This window comes from Diplotaxodon limnothrissa, linkage group LG2 (assembly GCF_057381915.1).
Source record: "Diplotaxodon limnothrissa isolate DT_005_m linkage group LG2, D_limnothrissa_male_GT1.1, whole genome shotgun sequence".
Taxonomy (NCBI): domain Eukaryota; kingdom Metazoa; phylum Chordata; class Actinopteri; order Cichliformes; family Cichlidae; genus Diplotaxodon; species Diplotaxodon limnothrissa.
The window spans coordinates 33,404,934-33,424,610 of NC_140597.1; the positions used below are offsets into that span (position 1 = coordinate 33,404,934).

Here is a 19,677-nt window from a genome sequence, read left to right on the forward strand (position 1 = left end):
CACCAAACACCTCAGTGATTCAAAGGAAGAGGGGGGTAACGTCTCAAAACCGGAAGCAAATACGAGCCACCGTATGAGTGTTTCCTGTGACTAGCTCCCGATGCTACACGCGGGAAAACAGGCGAAGCTGCTGAGCACTGTCACAGTAAGACCTGATTTTTTTTAAACTCTGCATTCTCGCTTCTATAGAAATTAATTTTTTGATATGTATAAGCAACGAGGGAGTGCGTGGCGCACAATTAATTACTTTGAGTGACGTCGTTTGTTACAATAACCCCAAATATTTACATGATTTCTTTTTACCGGCCTAGTGCTGATGGAGCGCTGGATTTTAACTTAGGACCAGCCCGAGCGGGCGGCGTTCTAGCGCGTGCCGTATTCAATTTGAGGATTCAGTTGGAAACTGTCCCACATCGTTGTATAAAAGAAGCGTACCCTGTGCAGTTGAAGTTAGCCTAGCTATTGTTAGTGGCGCAGCATGGGTGATAGTTAAGGGTTGCTTCGAGAAACACAAAGACCCAACTGTCGCTGACACATTCACGCCATAAGATAACGATATTCGTAAACTTTCGCCGGGCAGAGCTTTCTTTTAATTGTTCATAGTTAGCTGTTAGCTGGCTCAGAACTTCACTCAGTTTTTTAAACACTAATAAACGGAAATATTAAATAACACGAAAAGACCCAAATTCAACACGAAGCTGCTTTTACAGTTTGCACACTCACAGGATGGCTGCTTTCTGCCTCTCGGGTGTTTTGGCTCAGTCGCTGCGTGCTTGCTCATGTTTTCATCAACACCACACTACTTTCCCACCGTGAGGAGCAACAACAAAATGCAGACCCCACCTTGCCACAATCTGGGAATGGTTTTAAAGCCAGGCGTGACATAAGCCTCGTTGTAGATGTTTGGTTGTATTTAGTGCCGTTTCTTCCGTCTCTGTCTGTCTGTAGAGCATCAGTCATCGCCTGTAGCCAAAATGGGAGACACACTGGAGTTCAACGAGATCTACCAGGAGGTTAAAGGCTCCTGGGTAAGTATCTTCACCCAGCAGCTCTGCTCTCAAATTCTTTCAGGTCTTCATTACAGTCTCTTTTGAAGTGGCATCGCAGACAAACATCAGCTCCTGTGCTCTTAATTGCAGTTCTGATTTCTTGTTTTGTTTTGTTTTTTTCCTATTTGTGTCACTTTTCAAATCTTCAAACAGATGTCAATATTAGAGAAAGATAACCTGAGTAAATTTAAAATAAAATGCAGTTTTTAAAATGAGGATTTCATTTATTAAGGGAAACAAAGCCACCCAAACCTGCCTGGCCCTGGTTCAATTACCTCCTAAACCTAATAACTGGTTGTGCCCTGCTTGGGAGCAATAATTGTGCAGTATTGTTTTATCTGCCACACTGGAAGGTTTTCAGTCACAAATGTGCTGTTTTAGATGGGCATTCTCCTTAAGGAGTCTCTGGTAAAAAGTGAAAAAGGGTAGCCTTTGTGTGGTCAATCCACCGAATATTTTCCTAAAAGTCTTTGGGGATTATCAAGATGTTTTTGGCGAACGTGAGAGGAGCCTTCGTTTTCTTTTTGGTCAACAGTGGTTTTCACCCTGTAACGCTCCCAAGGATGCCATTTTTGTCTCTTTTTTTCTTTTCTTTTTTTATTGTTCAGTCATGAATTCTGACCTTAACTGAGCCAAGTGAGGCCTGCAATTCTTTAGATGATGCTCTGGGTGTTCTTTTGTGACCTACTAGATGGGTCATTGATGCACTTTTGGAGTAATTTTTATAGTCCAACCACACCTGGGAAGGTTCAACACTGTTCCAGATTTTCTCCATTTGTAGATAATGGCTCTCACTGTAATTCACTGGAGTCCCAAAGCCTTAAAATGACTTCATAAGCCTTTTCAGACTTATAGATGTCAGTTACTTCGTTTCTCATCTGTTCACTGTAGCATGATGTGTTGCTTTTTGGATCTTTTAGGCAACTACGATTTGTCAGACAGGTTTTATTTAAGTGATTTCTTAAGTAAACAGGTCTGGCAGTAATCAGGCCTTGGTGTGGCATTGAACTCAGCTCTCCAAAAAATGTGGTTAATCGCAGTTAATTCATGATTTACGATGTGCCAGATATGTTTGGATATTTTAGTTTTTTGTTTGTTTTTCTTAATAATTAAAATCATCATTTTAAAAATTGCATTTTGTCTTTCCTTGGGTTATGTTTTTTTTTATCTTATGTTACAATTTGGTGATCTGAAACATGTGACAAAATACTAAGAAGTCAGAAACAGGGAAAATTATTTTCTATGGCACTGTATTATTGTATCATTACACAACCTAGTAAAAATAAGATGCCTTTAAATGCTGTTAGCATTGACTCTTAGCCATGAGTGTGGAAAAAAAATGAAACTGTCATCGGCTCAGCTGTGGAATTTTTGTTTTGCTGAAAAGACATTTACTCTTCTTTTTTTTTTTCTTGTAAAATCACTATTGTAAAGAGGGTATCCATGCCCACGAGTACGGAAACAATAAGAAGATCTGGATTTTGGTTTTGTAAATTAATCTAAATCTAAACTAATCATCAAACTTAAAAAATAAATGTTATGATGTGAGCAAGCTCCCATTTGGAAAGCTGTAACCAGTGTTTTTTAGTTTATGTATAAAATATTTGAGTTTTTCATTTTTCAATATCTCGCTGCAGAATGACGGACGGCTGCGTTTCAGCAAGCAGAATGTGGTTTATAAGAGCAGCAAGACGGGGAAGGTGGATAGCATCCCTGCCAGCGAGCTCAATTTGGCCCAGTGGAGGCGGGTGTGCTTAGGCCATGGCATCAAACTTGGCACCAGCACGGGACACGTCTACAAATATGATGGCTTCAGGGACACGGTGAGTTCTGGATGCACATTGCATGCCTCCAGGTTGTTTTGTAGATTTGGGTAAGTGTGTGTGTGGTTCATATCTCTGATCAGTCTCTGAAGTTTGTCTCTCTCTTCCTTTTTTTTTTTTTTTTTTTTTTCCTGGGATCTAAATCTTTTCTCTCCGTTTCTGGGAAATAATTGTTACCTTACTTGGAGGAGAACAAGGCAGCAGTGGAATATTTCAGAGTGACACACACTGCTGGTTTATTCAGCGCTGTGTTTATAGCCAGGGATGTAACCCAAGCAAGGGGACCTCTGATAAACAACTTCCATTCCCTGTCTGACATTTCCTCAGGAAAAACACTACCATCTTGCGAAAATGCCACCACTTGAGGGTGCGTGTGTGTCAGAAGTATGCGAATGAATCTGCTCTTCTCCCCGAAGCTCCTAATGGGATTAATGAGGGAAACGAGCACGAGCATGTGTGTTCCATAAACAGTGTAATCATCGGCTCATGTGAGTCAGTGTTTATATCAATCCACTGAAACAATTTGGCTCAGAAAACAGACAAGAAAAAATTGTGGTCGTGTTTGTTTTTTATCACTCCATTTTTTTCCCCTGCTCTGCCTTTTCCCTGCTGCTCTGAGTGTGTGGGGAATGTCAACACACAAGTACAACTCTGAGATGGAGGAGCGGGTATTAACCTGGAGTCTGCGGCTGTCTCCTGGGGTTAATCAGCGTATTTTTTTTCAAGATGGATCCTCTCAACCTGGAGCGCAGGCCGTGATGTCATTGTTTATTATCCCACGGTTAGTGTCGGTAATCGAGAATTGGCTGGAGGTTTAGCTGCTGGCGTGCGGAGCAGACTCTTTGATTCATTTGTCCCTGTGAAGCGTTCTTGAGCAAGATGGTGAATCTTTGCCAGATAGTCTGTTATATAGCTGACCTGTAACTCATGTGGAGGAGCAGAAGGTGTAGAAAAGCATGGATTTCACTTATGTTCATGTCACTCACATGTTTAGAGTGCAGCTGGCCCATAACGCTGTTGCTGACATTGCGAGTGTGGTGTTGAATGTATGCAGCAGCCCACTGTGGATGCATTTTACTATTGGGGTTCAAAAGTGTTTAGGCCTCATGCGTCAAACTGTCAGGTACTAAAGGCTTCCACCCTGCATGTAAAGTTGAAATAGTTTGACAGGTAACAGAAACAATTCATAGGTAGTTAATCGTTTAAATCACAGCTCAGTATTGTTTTAACGCAGCTTGTTTGTGTGTTAGGATAGAGCAAGACAACACCTCAGTATTTATGTTGTTGTTTTGCAGCTTTTTGAGATTTTATAGCGTAAACTAGCACTGCCCAAAGGTTTTTCTGCCAGCTGTTAGTTCAAATAATGAGTTGCTTAGTCTTTGTACCTCCTACAGGATTTTTCCTGGCTTAAAATTGGCCTTTGATGGTGCCTACATATAAACATGATTGAGCCACACGTGCTTAAAAACATGTATTTATAAATGAATGTAAAACCAATCGTAGGGGGATTGCAAGGCTAGTTGATTTTGGCAAAGTCTGTGCCAAATCAAACACAAAGATCCAAATCAAATACAAATGTTTTAAGTTTAAACCTTTTAAACAGACTATAATAGTAAAGGTCTTGCAGTTTGACATTAATTTATTCGTTTCAATCTATGTTGTTTTTGATTATGTCAAAATCGTTTCAGGGCTGAAAATCTTTTAAGTAACGTTGTTAATGCAGGGCAACATTGCATAGCACATAAAAGTAAGATAGTAGCAAGCCTTTAAAAAAACAGAGCGCTCGCTCTGTGCTTCATGAGGAAACTTTGTGTCTGATGTTAGAGAAGCAAGATGCTGACTGTCTAATGTTAGATAAACCGTGTTTAATGTTGACAAATGATGCCTGCAGAGTTTGGACATTCTTGAGTGTCTTTTACCTCCTCAAAAGAAGCCTCGACATCCCGCCTGTAACTGCATCGATGAACGGTCGATGTCTTTCTGTAGCCACTTCCTGTGGTGGACTTGACTGTGCACAACCGAACAAAAACAAGACTCTTGTCATCAACTGATTAGTTGGTACAATGTTTTTGGAGGGCGGCCCTAATCCTTATTGTTCCAGGAATCAATGATAAAATAATTGTTAGGTTCGGTCCTAATTGAAAGCTCACTTTTTCTTTTCCGTTTAAAATAATCTTGTTTGAGTGGTTGTTTCAAGTATTTGAGGTTTCAGTCCAGATGTTGACAGTACTTTATACAGCTGCTTGACAGCTGTACAAGAGCTCCTTATGAAAAGATCTTAAATGAAGAAAATGGCAAGGGGGGGATTCTTATATAATAGTTGTAATTTTCACTTTTTACTCAGTTTAGTCTTTGTTTCCAGAGTTTGCTTGTTTAGATTTTACACTAAAGATATCTTTATTATTATTATTATTATTATTATTATTATTATCATAATCATTATTACTACTATGGGTATGTTTTTACTTTTTTTTTTTTCTCATTTTTTCCCAGGGAGAAGTTGAGAACAGGAGTTGCAATACAAACACTTGACTCACAGTCATGTAGACATCCCAGTCTCAATAAACATAACCACCAAACCACCTCATCAGACTGGCCATGATGAAAGATTTGACCACAATGACGGAGTCAAATTAAAGAGATTTAGCTCTACATTTTTATTTTATTTTACTTAGTTCTGTAATACATTGTTTGAAATAGTTTTGGTTAACTCTAATTTTTTTCCCGTACTTATTTTTTAAGCCTAGTCTTAGTAAACTGTATAAAGCAAATATCCAACTGACATAATGAAAGTAATCTTTTAACAAAGTGGATGAAGGCTTTTGGAAAAGCAGGGATTTAAAATGTACTAATAAAAGGCAGACAGGGTGGTCATGTTGGGTGAGTGTGTGTGTGTGTGTGTGTCTGTCTTTTGGTGGTCTGTGTTTATTATAACTTCATGAGCTGGGCAGTAACAAATCTGCCAAAGCTTCATCGAGGAGATGAGAACTTGCACAAACTCTGATTTTATGAATTTACACATCTGCTTGCGCCTGCTCTCCTATCTAAAAAATGCCTTAATGCTGGTCAACAAACATGCTGATGAACTTCAACGCACACACACACAAACACACAATTCTGAATCTCTGGGCTCTAATTGGCTGTAATAACCTCATGGACAGGCAGATATCCAGGTGCGTAAATTCGGTTTCCCACAGAGTCTCATTCTACCTTGCACACACTCACACACCACAATCACTTCCACATGTGTTTGCACTACTGGGACTCCGTGTGTGTGTGTGTGTGTGTGTGTGTGTGTGTGTGTGATTGACCATGTGTTTGTCGCTCTGTGTGATTTCTTTCCAGTTGTAAGGGGTCCTGCAGGATAAATAAACAGGCTGATTGTCAGTGGTGGTGTAGAGGGAAAGAAGACAGAGAGGGTGGATGGATTACATTCATCTCCTGTGTTCCCAAGAGGCCCAAACGGCGGACATAGTTACAATTGCGTTGTGATTAATTATCCCATTCCTCCTTCTTCTTAGGTGGTGTTTTTATAAGCTTTGACCCATGTGGAGCCAGTGCTTTGACGGCATTGCTAACTTTGAGGCTTTCTCTTCCTTTTGTTTTCACCTCTTTCTCTTCTGTCAACCTTTTTTCCCACTGTTATTCTTTCTGCTCACCCCACCAGGACTTTGAGAAGATTTCAGAGTTTTTCAAGGCCAACTACAAGGTGGAGCTGACAGAGAAGGACATGTGTGTGAAGGGCTGGAACTGGGGAACGGCCAAGTTTTCAGGTAAATTTTTCAGAATCACTGCACTAATAATGTCTGAAATATTGATGATGATAAGTGAGGTGAAAATCAACAGTCAATTTAAGATTAGTTTGCTGTTTAACATCAACTCAGAGAGCTCTGAAGATGAGGTCAGTTGTTTCTCTCCTAACTGTCTTGTTTCTGCCTTTCACAGGGCCACTGTTATCCTTCGAAGTCAATGACAACACAGCGTTTGAGATCCCACTGTCCAACGTTTCCCAGTGTGCCACAGGGAAGAACGAAGTCACTCTGGAGTTTCACCAGAATGACGACACAGAAGTCTCCCTTATGGAGGTCCGATTCTACGTCCCACCCAGTCAGTCTGATGAACGGCAAGACCCCGTGGAGGTGACAAAGGATGCTTTACTTCTGCTTTTTTGTTTGTTTGGTTTCTTTATGCTTTTCTTTGTTTTTGTTTACAGTAGTTCTAAAACTGTGTGTTTTCATTCAGGCATTTGCCCAGAATGTGTTATCTAAGGCTGATGTGATCCAAGCTACAGGAGACGCTGTGTGTATCTTCAAAGAGCTGCAGTGTCTTACACCCAGAGGAAGGTAAAAGATTGACATTTGAGCACCCAAATCCAGTCACCTACCGATTTTCTGATTTGATTTTAAACCAAAAAATTGGCCAGTTTATCACTATATTGAACGTACTTGATACTAAGGGAGCCAAATTGTACAAAGAAAACATTCCCGTACTGTTACACTACCACTAGCCTGAACTGGCAGACTGGATCCATTCTTAAAGGTTGTTTACACCAAATTTTGACCATACCGCCCAAATGTCGCAGCAGAAATTGAGACCAACCACACCAGGGAATTGTTGTTGTTTTTTTTTTACCTTTGACCTTCAGCAGGTCATCTTGACATTGTCTACATGCAGAAGTACATTGAGTTGCTGCCAGGTGATTGGCTGTTCAGATATTGGAGTTAACAAGCAGTTAGGCTGATATACCTAATAATAAAATGGCCTTTGTATATTTGGATAAAGCGTGCATAAACCTTGCACTTTCATGAAGTCACACTTATGAACTCACTATATGATTCACATTAGTTAGTTATTCACATTAGGAGTTAACCAGTTAACTTTCCTTTCTTCAGATATGACATCCGTATCTACCCGACATTTCTTCACCTGCACGGTAAAACGTTCGACTACAAGATTCCCTACACCACCGTCCTCCGTCTTTTCCTGCTGCCACACAAGGATCAGAGGCAGATGTTCTTTGTGGTATGTGAACTTTTCTGTGTGACTTTTATTGTTGACAGTGTTAGCATTTAATGCTCCCATTTTCTGACCTGCTTTCTCTTTGTGGCGTTTTTGTTTTCTTTATAGATCAGTCTGGATCCTCCTATCAAGCAGGGGCAGACACGTTATCACTTTCTCATTCTGCTCTTCTCCAAGGAAGAAGATATTAGCCTAACCCTCAACATGAGCGAGTGAGTGCATCTAGACCTAGATTGGCTTCAGCTAATTTTGACTGAAGAATAATGTTGTAAAGCGTGTGTCCACTAGGGGGAACCAAGGGTCTGAGTCAGTAGTGTCAGTAGAAACAGTTCTTTGCATCATTTAGAAACTCTCAAAACTTAATTTTAAGGTTTTAAACTTTGTTCTTTCCCATGTGTGTCACAGAGAAGATGTGGAGCGTCGTTTTGAGGGTAAACTCAGTAAGTTCATGTCAGGATCTCTTTATGAGATGGTGAGCAGGGTGATGAAGGCCTTGGTCAACCGTAAAATCACAGTACCTGGAAACTTCCAAGGGTAGGCATCTCATATACTTCTGTTTTTCAAAAACACTGTTTTGTTTTTTTCTTTTGCAAAATTAAGTATAACTGTGTCACTCTTTGGGCGTTGATCTCTTCCTCCTCAGACACTCAGGAGCCCAGTGCATCACCTGCTCCTACAAGGCATCCTCAGGCCTCCTCTATCCTTTGGAAAGGGGTTTCATCTACGTCCACAAGCCCCCTGTTCACTTGCGCTTTGAAGAGATCTCTTGTGTCAACTTTGCCAGAGGCACCACCACAACACGTTCTTTTGACTTTGAGATTGAGACCAAGCAAGGGAACCAGTACACTTTTAGCAGCATTGAGAGGTGAGCATTGAGAGGTTTTGTTAACAGGAGCAGACCTATCATAAAAACACAAAGGTATCCTGGATATGTGTTTCATGCTGGGGGAATATTCATTCATATACAAGTCTGGGCATGATTTTCACTCTGGCACACTCATTCACATTGTGTTGGTTTTTTTTCTTCTTCTAATAACTCACTTTAGAGGATGAGAGTAAATCCATTTTGGTTTCTGGCTGTTTGCATTGACCACTCTGCTGATTCAGCATCTCCATCTTATCGCCACTAATGTAACATGATCCTTCCAAGCACTAAAAGTCATCATCTGCATTAGAGTTGTCAGACTTTCATTTCATTTTGTGCCATATACTACAAAACTCAAGCTTAACATGAAGCTGCTGGAACCTAAGTTAAGTGCCTACACGGAGGGTTATATTCCCATCAAAAGAAGGACAGTAGGTAATTTCAGATTCTGAAGCAAGGATGTTGTTCATAAATTTAGATCTTGCTAATACCATGTTTTTATTTTGTTTATAGCTTTTGCCAGCACTGTACTGCTCAGACAGGAGCTCAGTTATGATATAGGTTCATGTGCCAAAATATGGAGGAGGATGAGCATTTCCTATGGATGACTCTAGGGTTGGGTGATTGCCATGGTCTGATTGTCCCCATGTGGGATCGCCAGTGAAATGTCTTACAAATGAGTATATGTGGAGATGAAATATGAAGCAATATTGAGATGGATTGAGACAGATTCATGTTATTATGAATATCATAGTAAGAAATATCTTAATTGAATGCATTAATGGTGGACAAGGGTCTCCATATTTTGGCATCTGAACCTATATCATAATTGACCAATGGAGACAGCTGAGCCATCATCGACATCGTTGTCCATCAGCACAACTTGCCATACTACATATTTATAATGTCACTTTTATAAACAACAACAGAGGTTACCATTGTGCTGAAAAATAAAACCATAAATAAAGGAAATAAAGCACAGGCCAAAAGGTAACAGACACCAAACACAAAAGAGCTGTAGAAGTGAAACAATAAAGGAGTACATAAAATATAACTTAAAATCACAGTCAACATCTCACACTGGGTTCAAAGCCAGGGAGTAAAAGTGTGCTTTTAAGGGATTTAAAAACAACAAGAAAAGGAGCCTGCTTGATGTGCAATGGCAAACCACAGGTTTGCTGGTCTACTGACCTGAGAGAACCAGTGTGACATTTGGCTGGATCAGAAAAAGAAACGATGGGGCACCACCATTAAGAGACTTAAAAACAAATGAAAGGGTTTTGAAATCGATTTGTAAATGACCTGGAAGCCAGTGAAGGGAAGCTGAAATTGGGCTTATGTGCTCTTACTTGCTTTAACCTGATTTAAAAAATCAAGCGAGAGCATTTTACTCCAGCTGTAGTCGAGAAATGGAGACATGTGCATTGCATTGCCGTAATCAAAACGAGACAATATGTTGTAAAAGCATGTTAATGTTTCAAGATTGCATGTGGACAGCTGAGGCTTGATTTTGACAGTAGTATATTCAAATGAGAATCGAACTTCAGAGAAGGAACCGTTTTCACATTTAAATTGGTGATAATGCATTTCTCATATGGGAGCAGATTGGAAAGGTTAACACAGTGGGTGCTGCTTTTGCCACAGGGTCTAAACAACATGACTTATGAAATTCAGAAAATTTGCAGCAGCTTCTGGTCCAGGTTATTCTTCCTCAGGACCGCTGTTGGGCCTTCTTTACCACCGCGTTTGTGTTGTGGGTCCAGATAAGATCGGCGTGAGTGCCCATAAACCTAAAGGTGGAGACAAATTCCACCCGTTCTCCATTTATAATCAGAGGGGAGTGGACCTGTCTGTGCCTCCTGAAGTCCATTATGAGTTCTTTTATTTTAAGGACGTTCAGCTTCAGAGCCATCCCATTGCAGGGCAGGGGAAGCTCTGCAGTTTTAGATGCTGAATTGAGGCTTGTGAGACATTTGGTTTTTGATCATATTGTTAAGCCATTCTGATTAATTTAAAATAAATAACTCCTACTTTGTCTCTTTCCCTTCTAGAGAGGAGTACGGCAAACTTTTTGACTTTGTTAATGCTAAGAAGCTCAACATCAAGAACAGAGGTTTCAAAGAGGTAATGCACAAGTCACTGAAACACCTCTCAGTTTGTACATTAAGTTTGATCATATTTCTATCCCCGATATTGATGCTTGTTGCCCTTCTCCTTTGTGTTTGTCCTTGTACACCTGTAGAAGAAGGTGGGTATGGTCATGGGCGTCACGTGTGGATTAGGCACTTGATTTTATTGGTCTGGAGTGATTTCCTGCTTGCATGGCGTGCTGCTGGTATGTGTGTGCGTGTTCTGAGGATGGCGTCCAATGATCTTGATTTGGTTTGACATTACCAATATGATTGCTGTTGAACCTGAGATATTTTGAGTGATTTATGACTAATCATGGGACATGGAGGTGAGGGAGCGCTGACCAATACCTCTTTGGGTTGGTGTGTGTGTGCGCGCGTTCTGTGTGTGTGTGTGTTTGCATTGTGCTGACTAATGTGTGGCCTGGGGGCTTTTGGTGTGCTTTAACACTGAGTACAGTTGTCATCAAGACTGCTGCCTTACAAAGGCGACGCTGATTGCATTACCTACAATGGTCTTTGACATATATGAGCTTCTTTCAACGAGGCCATCCCATCTGTTTCTGTGGTGATGGGGTCAGCAGAGGTCAATGAAAATTAATGGAGCTCCTCTCTAATTCCTGTTGGTGTTCAAGTAGCAGCCTCCCTGTTTGTCTGTCGATTGGTGGACTTGGATGCGTGCAGATGGAGAAGAAGAAAATAGTTTGAATTTTATTTCCAGGATGGCATTACAGCATAGCGAGCCTCAAGCTAAAGAAGAAGATGCTAAGCTAAGATTTTGTGTGGTCTTATACTTCACTTTATATGCAAACATGAGTCATTTAATTGATTAGAATCACAGTGTCCAATGGTTTTGGCTCATGTTAACCCTTTCCATGTCCTGGCAAACTAAATTTTTGTCCATCCAGAAGTTTGAAGACCTCAGAAATGGACCAAAAAAGCCCTGAACCACCTAAAATTCTAGATAAGATGAGCATGGCCACCATGACATCACCCATTATTTTCTGAAGTCACATCTTAAAGCTGGGCATTTTGTGGTGGATCTTTGTGACACTGTGTGCCTTTTTTCCACAAGTACCGACTTGACTCCACTCTACTCTGTTTTGGTGGGGTTTTTTCCCATTACAGTTGAGTGCCATCGCAGTATGATGGTCATTATAGCAACGCGTCCGAAACTCTGCAACACTATTTATATATGACACAAACACGACACAATAATGGAGGACTTAGGGGTGATAGTATACCTTTTGCTCCATTGTGGTGGGGGTTTCAGACTCGAGGACCACGGTGTTTATTTTTGTGCAGCCATTTACCTCGTTGCAGAGTTTCAGAAATGGAAGTTCTTCTTTTTTTTTCTTTTTTTTTTCTTTCTTCCCTTTCCTGAAAGAGTCACTTTCATGACTCATCAAGTAATGCCATCATTGACTGGCCAATCGGGGCTTGCAGTCTTTTGACGTCACATTTTCGTACCTGGTACCAAGTGCACCACCTGATGGAAACTCTAAAAGCCAGCCGAGTAGGTACTAGTGGAAAAGAGGCATTTGACTCTTGTACAGCAGAGACCTGCTAGTCACAAGGTAGCCACACCTTCAAAAACACACTGCTTTTTTTTTCTATTTAAGGGTATTTTTAAACACAATTTTCTACGGTGTGAAGAAGATTTCGCAAAATGTGTTCAAAGGTTGAGTCAAAAAGCTGTTTTCGCATAGGCTGCTATAGGATCTCAAATCTTTATTGTATGTGTGCGCTTCCCCCCCACAGCTATTGCCCTCTGGTGGCCATCACAAATAATGCAGGTTTCTAGGCACTTCTGCAGCGGCTTCATTTTTCCAAACCAAAATCTACATTCATGTTTTAAACCATGAAATGTGCAATAACAACAGTAAAAACAGCAGAACTAGAGAGGAAATGAAAAAAAGTTGGCATAAAAGCTAAAAATTTTCCGTAGGAAAAATGTTTTTCTTCCCATTTCCTGTTCTTAATAAGCTAGCTGCCCCCTCAGATTAAACCTTTAAACCTGCATTATATTCTCTTTGTGACAGAAATGCGATCAGCTGAAATTACTTCTGATAATTAAGTTATTTATTTAGCAAAAAGGGCCGAAGTGATGTGTTAAGTTGCAGTCATGTGTCGGGCTGATTTAATAGCACTGTACATTAAATATTTGGCGGTTTTAAACATGCTGGAAAAAAACAGCAGTTGCAATATCTGTAATGCCTAGTGGGATGTTTCTTTCTTTTCTGTTTTTTGCTAATGAACTAAGCAATAAGGAAAAGGTGGCTAACTTTATCTCAGAGTAGATAGAGGCTCGTGGGTACTGTGTTTTTTGTTTTTTGTCTGTTTGTTTTGTTTTTTGACCCTGTAGTGTATTTCCAGGGCATGAAGGGCAAGATTGATGAATACAGCGACTCAGATGATGACCAACACGATGCTTACTTGGAAAGGATGAAGGCTGAGGGCAAGATCAGGGAGGAGGGCAACGACAGCGACGAATCAGACGGTGAAAGTGGTGAGTAATGACTGCCTATATGACAGGATAGCGAGCATACTCAGAAGATGGGGAACGTTGGATAGTGATATTTTTTTCTTTCTTTCTTGTTTCTCTTCAGATGAGTCTTTCAACCCTGGAGAGGAAGATGAAGAGATTGCAGAAGAGTACGTGACTCTCCTAAAACGTAGTTGGATGATATGATAGCTTATTAACACTTATTAACACTACTGGCGTCTCCTTGTCTTCAATCAGGTATGACAGCAATGCCTCAGCAAGCGAGAGCAGTGAAGGAGGAGAGGAGAGCGAAGATGAGAGTGCAAAGAAGAAAAAGGCCAAAAAAGCCAAAGTGGTGAAGGAGAAAAAAGAGAGAAAGCCACGAAAAGAGGCGAGAGAAGGGCTAAAATAAGCCACCACTGTACATAAAGGTGTGCAGTTTCAATCATTTCTTTACTCAATTCCTTTTTATCTTCAATGTGAGCAGAAGAAGCAGAAGGATGCTGGCGGACCCAAGAGACCAATGAGTGCGTATATGCTTTGGCTCAACTCCAGCCGTGAGCGAATCAAGTCGGACAACCCCGGCATCTCCATCACAGAGATCTCTAAGAAAGCGGGAGAGATGTGGAGACAGCTGAGCAAAGATGAGAAGCAGGTGAGGGTTAAGAGAAATTGCTTTAGTTTTGGTTTTTTAACTTAAAAAAAAATACACACGAATAAAATGCATCTATTGTCCACTTAAGTATGTTAATTAACCAGAATAAATGTGTAGAGAAACCTCTAAAGAATGTTTTCTGTAGGAGTGGGAAGCAAAGGCAGGCGAGGCGAAAAAACAGTACGATAAAGCAAAGAAAGAATACAAAGAGAGCGGAGGAGCAACTTCCAGCCCCAGGAAGTAAGGCCTGCAACAAAATAAGTCAACTCTTTGGTTTTTTTTTTTTTTTTTGAAGTCTTGATGCAGAAAAATGGCTAAATTTGTTATATTTTCTTCCACTTTTCACCCATTAGGGAGAGTAAAAAGTCTGGAGGCAAAAAGGACGATAAGAAAAGGAAGTCTGCCGGAGCAGACAAGGACAAGGAGCGGGGAGGAAACGACAGCTTTAAGAGCCGAGAGTTCATCGAGACCAGCGAGAGTTCATCAGACTCTGACCACAAGAGCAAGTCCAAGAGGAAGAAGGTAAATCCAGTGACTGTAAATGCCGTCATCAGACAGAACAGACTCAGACTCTTATTGAATGATGTAGGATGACTTTTAGTTTCTTTTACCTAATCAGAAACCACAATGCGATGGAAATGTTTGATCTAGCTAAAAGTCAAAACACTGATGGCTGCTCAGTGAGAAGTAGACATTTTCTTCAGGAGGAGAAACCTTTAAATCCCGTTAGCTGATTGAGGGACAGCTGCGGGACGAAGTGTATCAGGGAAAACCTGGAACTGAAGCACCCCGCTTACTAAAAAGATGGCAGGTAGGAGAGAGGGAAGGCAATAGAGAGCTAATGAGTGTGAGAATGAAAGCTCCTGTTATCTTGTGTATCACTATATTGCATTTTTAACCAAATGCAAAGAAAACAGTAATGAGGAGACTAAGAATTTTCTTGAACATGTCTGTGTATATTTGCAGTTTCTGTTAGAATATATTTGCGATAGAGCTACGAGGCAGTGTTTGATGACTTGCTTTTTCCTGTTTAGTTGAGATTTTGCCTGCAGTTTGAGTTAACTGTTAAGAAATGTGCTTTATTCGCTTCTCGATAACACAGATGCAGAGAGCAATCAGAGAACTTGAGCGTTGCGCATTAAATCAATGGAAATTGTTGATGTAAACATAGTGAAACTGCTTCATTTAGACTAAAGCACTCCTTCATGTTCTGACATGATTGTAAACACTGAGTTCTTCTTTCTTTTTTCTAAACAGGAATCAGACGATGAGGAAGAAGAAGAGGCGGTGTCAACACCTGCAAGCTCCGAGGAAGAGTCTGATTGAAGACACACTTTTCCACCTCGTATACACACACACACCAAGGACCAAGCGTTTATACTCTCTCTGCTGATACCACACTGACGGACAAATTAACAGACTTGAGTTGTATTTGCTTCTTCGTGGTTCGTTTTATGAGTACAAACACATTTTTGTGACTGACTCTTCAACCATGTAATGATATTTGAGTAGTTTGATGATGAGCTGGCATACCTTTTGGAAATACTGAAGGGTTTTCCATCAAACCAGTGGGCATATATGTTTTAGTTACATAGCACGATGATTGCAGGGGTTGTTAGTTAGCAGATGCAAAATTTATGTACGGGAATTTCTTTGACTTTTCCAGTGTCATGTTTTCAGGCCAAAATAAATAAATGAATCATTTTCAATAAAAACTCAGTTGGTGGTGCTTTGATCCTCATGGAAAAAGATTCTGAACTGATGGTCAAACGGTCACCTTGAGAGATTGCTTGCTGCCGTTTGCGTGTAAAGTAGCTTGTAAAGCACATTTAATGAATGTGGTCCATTTAGTGTTATTTACAACATGTAAACATTCATTCATTGTTTAGAATGTTTAAAAGTTTCTTTACATACACCGTTTCAGCCATTCCGTTAAATTCAGTTTTGTTTATTTAGCGCTAAATCACAACAGCAGTTTCCTCAAAGCGCTTTATATTTTAAGGTAAAGACCCTACAATAATACAGAGAAAACCCCCAACAATATTATAACCTCCTATGAGCAAGTGCTTTGGCGATAGCGGGAAGGAAAAACTCCCTTTTAACAGGAAGAAACCTCCAGCAGAACCAGGCTGAGGGAGGAGCGCCCATCTGCTACCACCAGTTGGGGGTGAGGGGAGGAACACAGGACAAAGACATGCTCTGGAAAGGGGGACAGAGATTAACATTAACTAATGATTAAAGGCAGAGAGGTTAACACATGTTAACAAACCAAAAATGTGAGTGAGAAGGGTAACTGAAGACGTAAAACTCAATGCATCATGGGGATCCCCCAGCAGCCTAGACCTACTGCAGTGTAACTGAGAGGAGCCCTAACTATATGCTAAAGTTATAAGTCTAATCTTAAAAGTAGAGAGAGTGTCTGTCTCTGGAAGCTGGTTTGACAGACGAGGGGTGTTCTGCTTTTAGATACTGTAGGAGCCACAAGTAAACCATCAGTCTGAGAGCAAAGTGCTTTAATGGGGTGATGCGGTACTATAAGTTCATTAAGATAGGATCGGTTGATTATTCAAGACCTTGTATGTGAGGAGCAGGATTTTAAATTGGATTCTTTAAATTTGATTTAACAGGGAGCCAACGAAGAGAAGCCAGTATAGGAGGAATATAAGAAATCAGATGGCAGCCACTCAATCATATGATTGGCAGTACAGTCTAAACGTAGACATGGTTGTGACTGGATGCTGAAGTTCAAACTGAGCAGAATGAGGAAGAAAGGTCATTTTAAGTGACTTTGAACATGGCATGCTTGTTACTGCCAGACAGGCTCGTCTGAGTATTTCAGAAACTGCTGATCTGAGATTTTCCCCCACAGCCATCTCTGGGGTTGACAGACTGGTCAGAGAAGAGAAAATGTCCAGTAAGCAGTAGATTTCTGACTGAAAATACTTTGTTGAGGTCAGAGAAGAATGTCCAGACTGCTTTGAGCTGGTAGGAAGGCAAATACACATGTTAAACAACCACCAAGTTATGGAAAAGGGCACCTCTGAAGGCACAACACAGCAAACTATACTCATACTCAATTGACCTCCACAGTGACCAGGACACTTTTGGGATTTGGTGTAACAGGACATTCACAAGTGCAACAAACAGTGACTGCTGTCATTTCAATATGGACCAAAATCTCTGAAGAATGTTTCTAGCGTCTTCTGGAATCTACGCCACGAAGAATTAAAGCAGTCCTGAAGTCAAATGGGTGCCCAACCCGTACTAGTGGCTGTTGTCTGAGCTTGTGGGGAAATTCTTATCTATGTGAACTATGAAATACTTTAAAAACATCCCTCCACAGTGTAGTTACTAAAAAATTTATATGTAAATCAGCATCACTCAGAAGTCTATACAGGGCTCACAGAAAGCAGAATTAAACATGTATCTTAGTGACAATTGAGCTACATGTGATTAACTCTGCAAATGAAAATAGCTCCAGAAAAACTCAGCCATGTGGTCCAAAAATCCTTGAAGAAATTAATATGATCAGCGTATGTTAGTGTAATTTTTCAACACAGAATGAAAACCAAACCTCTTAAGCTGTTAAGATACTCCCATAGGACCTACCTACACTTTTGCTCGCTTGACCAGGCGGGGTGGTTTGAGAGTGTGTGTTAACTGGCTGCCCTAGTCAAAGCTGAAGAGACAGTGGTTTTAGCGATTTGCTGAAGCCTAAGTACAAGGTGGTTTGAAGAGTGGTTTTTAAGAGCTAAACGATACCAGCTCTAAAGTTCATCTCCACTTAATGTGGCTTTTGACAATAAGGTACTCTTCCCACATCCTGTAGTACTGATCACATATCCTTAGAATAGCCTTGGATATTTGTTATCATTTGATATTTGTTATCATCATGTGAAACTCGAGGTGTTGCAAAGTGGCTCTGTGAAGCTGCAACTAGGCAGAGCTTTCAGTGTTATTGTTTTAATTTGGTTTCCTTTGATTAATTTTTTTTGAATGCACCCTTTCCAGCTCTCTTAATAAGTAAACAGAATATGAATTAAAAAGCTGAGGTTTGTTCTTTTTGTCTTGTGTGATTGTCCTTTTATACTCCTTTACTCTCTGTTATGTCACTGTGATTTCAGTTGTTCTTCTGTCTGTTAACAGTCTTTGAGTTTTTAGAAGGAATGCATCCATAGTTTGGCATTTGAGTCATACCTTACAATTTTAGTAATTTTTAGTCAATTATGCTACACATGTCAATTCAAATCACACTGCACATGTGGCACATGCGTCCTAACTAGATGCACTGATATATGTGAGGATTAACTGACTTGTTATTTTCAGGTGCTTCCCTTAAAGTTTTTGTGGTTTCCTCCTGCACCTTAATCATGAATCAAAGCACCAAAGTATTAGAGGAACTTTTTAGAGTGAAAGAAGTAAGGTATTGAGTCTATGATGACCTGCACTGCATCATAATCCTATTGAGCTATTGTGGGAACAGCTTAAACTTATATTACATAAGAAGTGGCTTTTATACTAATTTCATTTGTGGGAGGATTTCAGGAAGCATGGGCTGAAATTGATTCAGATTACTTGAACAAATTGACAGCTTGAAGTGATTCTTTGACTAGATTAAATTTAAAGGATGAACTATTAGAATATTCCAATAATTTCTATTCACTTTGCAACACATTTGATGAATAGATGTTTAAGTTTGAATTTTAAATATGTACTTCATATTGCATGTGACTTCCTTGACCATGAATATGATTATATTCCAAGTCAGTAGAATAAATCCTCTGGAGAGCATGAATGTGTCTGCTAAGATTCATGGCAAAGAGTAACCTCGCTACAATGAGCTGCGTACGCTCTTCATGTGGTGTGTTTGGGTGCCGTGCAGGTGTCAGTGTGTTTAGTCATGTCCTAAATGTGGAGCCCAAAGAAAATCAGAGTGGAAAGTGTTTGCATACATCCCTTCCTGTGACATAATTATCTTTTCCGCTGCAGTTTCCCCTTTCATCAGTCTGCTCCCCATTCAATTACACTCTGACGAATAGGGTTTAGTGTTCAGTTTTCTGCTGATATAAACATGACATTTACATGAAAGCTTGTGATCTTGTTTGCATGTTCAGCGCATGCTTGTGTGTGTTTTTAGATGTATCTTACATTGTATTAGGTCACCATTAGCTGACCACAAACATAATGGATCCACTTAAGTAATTACATACTATCTACACACAGACACACACACACAGAGCGCTGTCACTGCATTACATTATCTCTCTAATGTAAAAGGCACTAATGCTGCTGGTCCTTGTGAATGTATTGAAAACCGATCGTATCATATGTCGCACTTATTGCACACTTGTCAGTAATACCGCTCTTTGTAATTTGTTGCAGTGCTGTTATTGAGGCGTCATCTGTAAGTATGGAAGCACATTGCTTTTTTTCTATGCCACTGATGTGCAGAAAGGTGACAAAATTGCATATAATGGAGTCATATTGAACATTAAGATTTCCCCCAGTGGTTTCATTTTAAATGATGACATTTCCAGAAGTTTTTCACAGCCACTTATATGAAAGTACAAACAACTTTCTTCACTCAGGCTTTCTTGTTTAGTTAAAGAACGGAAGGTCCTTCCTCTCTATGTGGCTAAAAGCAAACATAGT

At 40.2% G+C, this 19,677-nt stretch overlaps 1 protein-coding gene across 1 annotated transcript; it reads left to right on the forward strand.

The window, feature by feature from the left end:
- The first annotated feature begins 91 nt into the window (after nt 1–91).
- On the forward strand, nt 92–15,704 carry ssrp1a (structure specific recognition protein 1a). The gene is made up of 18 exons (XM_085362736.1): nt 92–145; nt 949–1,028; nt 2,687–2,872; nt 6,540–6,645; nt 6,818–7,011; nt 7,115–7,215; nt 7,765–7,894; nt 8,000–8,103; nt 8,297–8,425; nt 8,535–8,756; nt 10,808–10,880; nt 13,262–13,394; nt 13,495–13,540; nt 13,629–13,761; nt 13,858–14,025; nt 14,171–14,265; nt 14,379–14,547; nt 15,283–15,704. The coding sequence occupies exons 2-18, from the start codon at nt 975–977 to the stop codon at nt 15,349–15,351; spliced, it is 2,112 nt and encodes a 703-aa protein (XP_085218862.1). The 5' UTR covers nt 92–145; nt 949–974; the 3' UTR covers nt 15,352–15,704.
- The last annotated feature ends 3,973 nt before the right edge of the window (nt 15,705–19,677 follow it).

Excerpts from the sequence above, each read along its gene's own strand:
- ssrp1a (XM_085362736.1), top strand. The coding sequence starts at position 975 with ATGGGAGACACACTGGAGTTCAACGAGATCTACCAGGAGGTTAAAGGC. Across the intron at positions 10,881-13,261 it reads AGAACAGAGGTTTCAAAGAG|GGCATGAAGGGCAAGATTGA; the intron begins GTAATGCACAAG and ends GTGTATTTCCAG. Across the intron at positions 13,762-13,857 it reads AGAGAAAGCCACGAAAAGAG|AAGAAGCAGAAGGATGCTGG; the intron begins GCGAGAGAAGGG and ends CAATGTGAGCAG.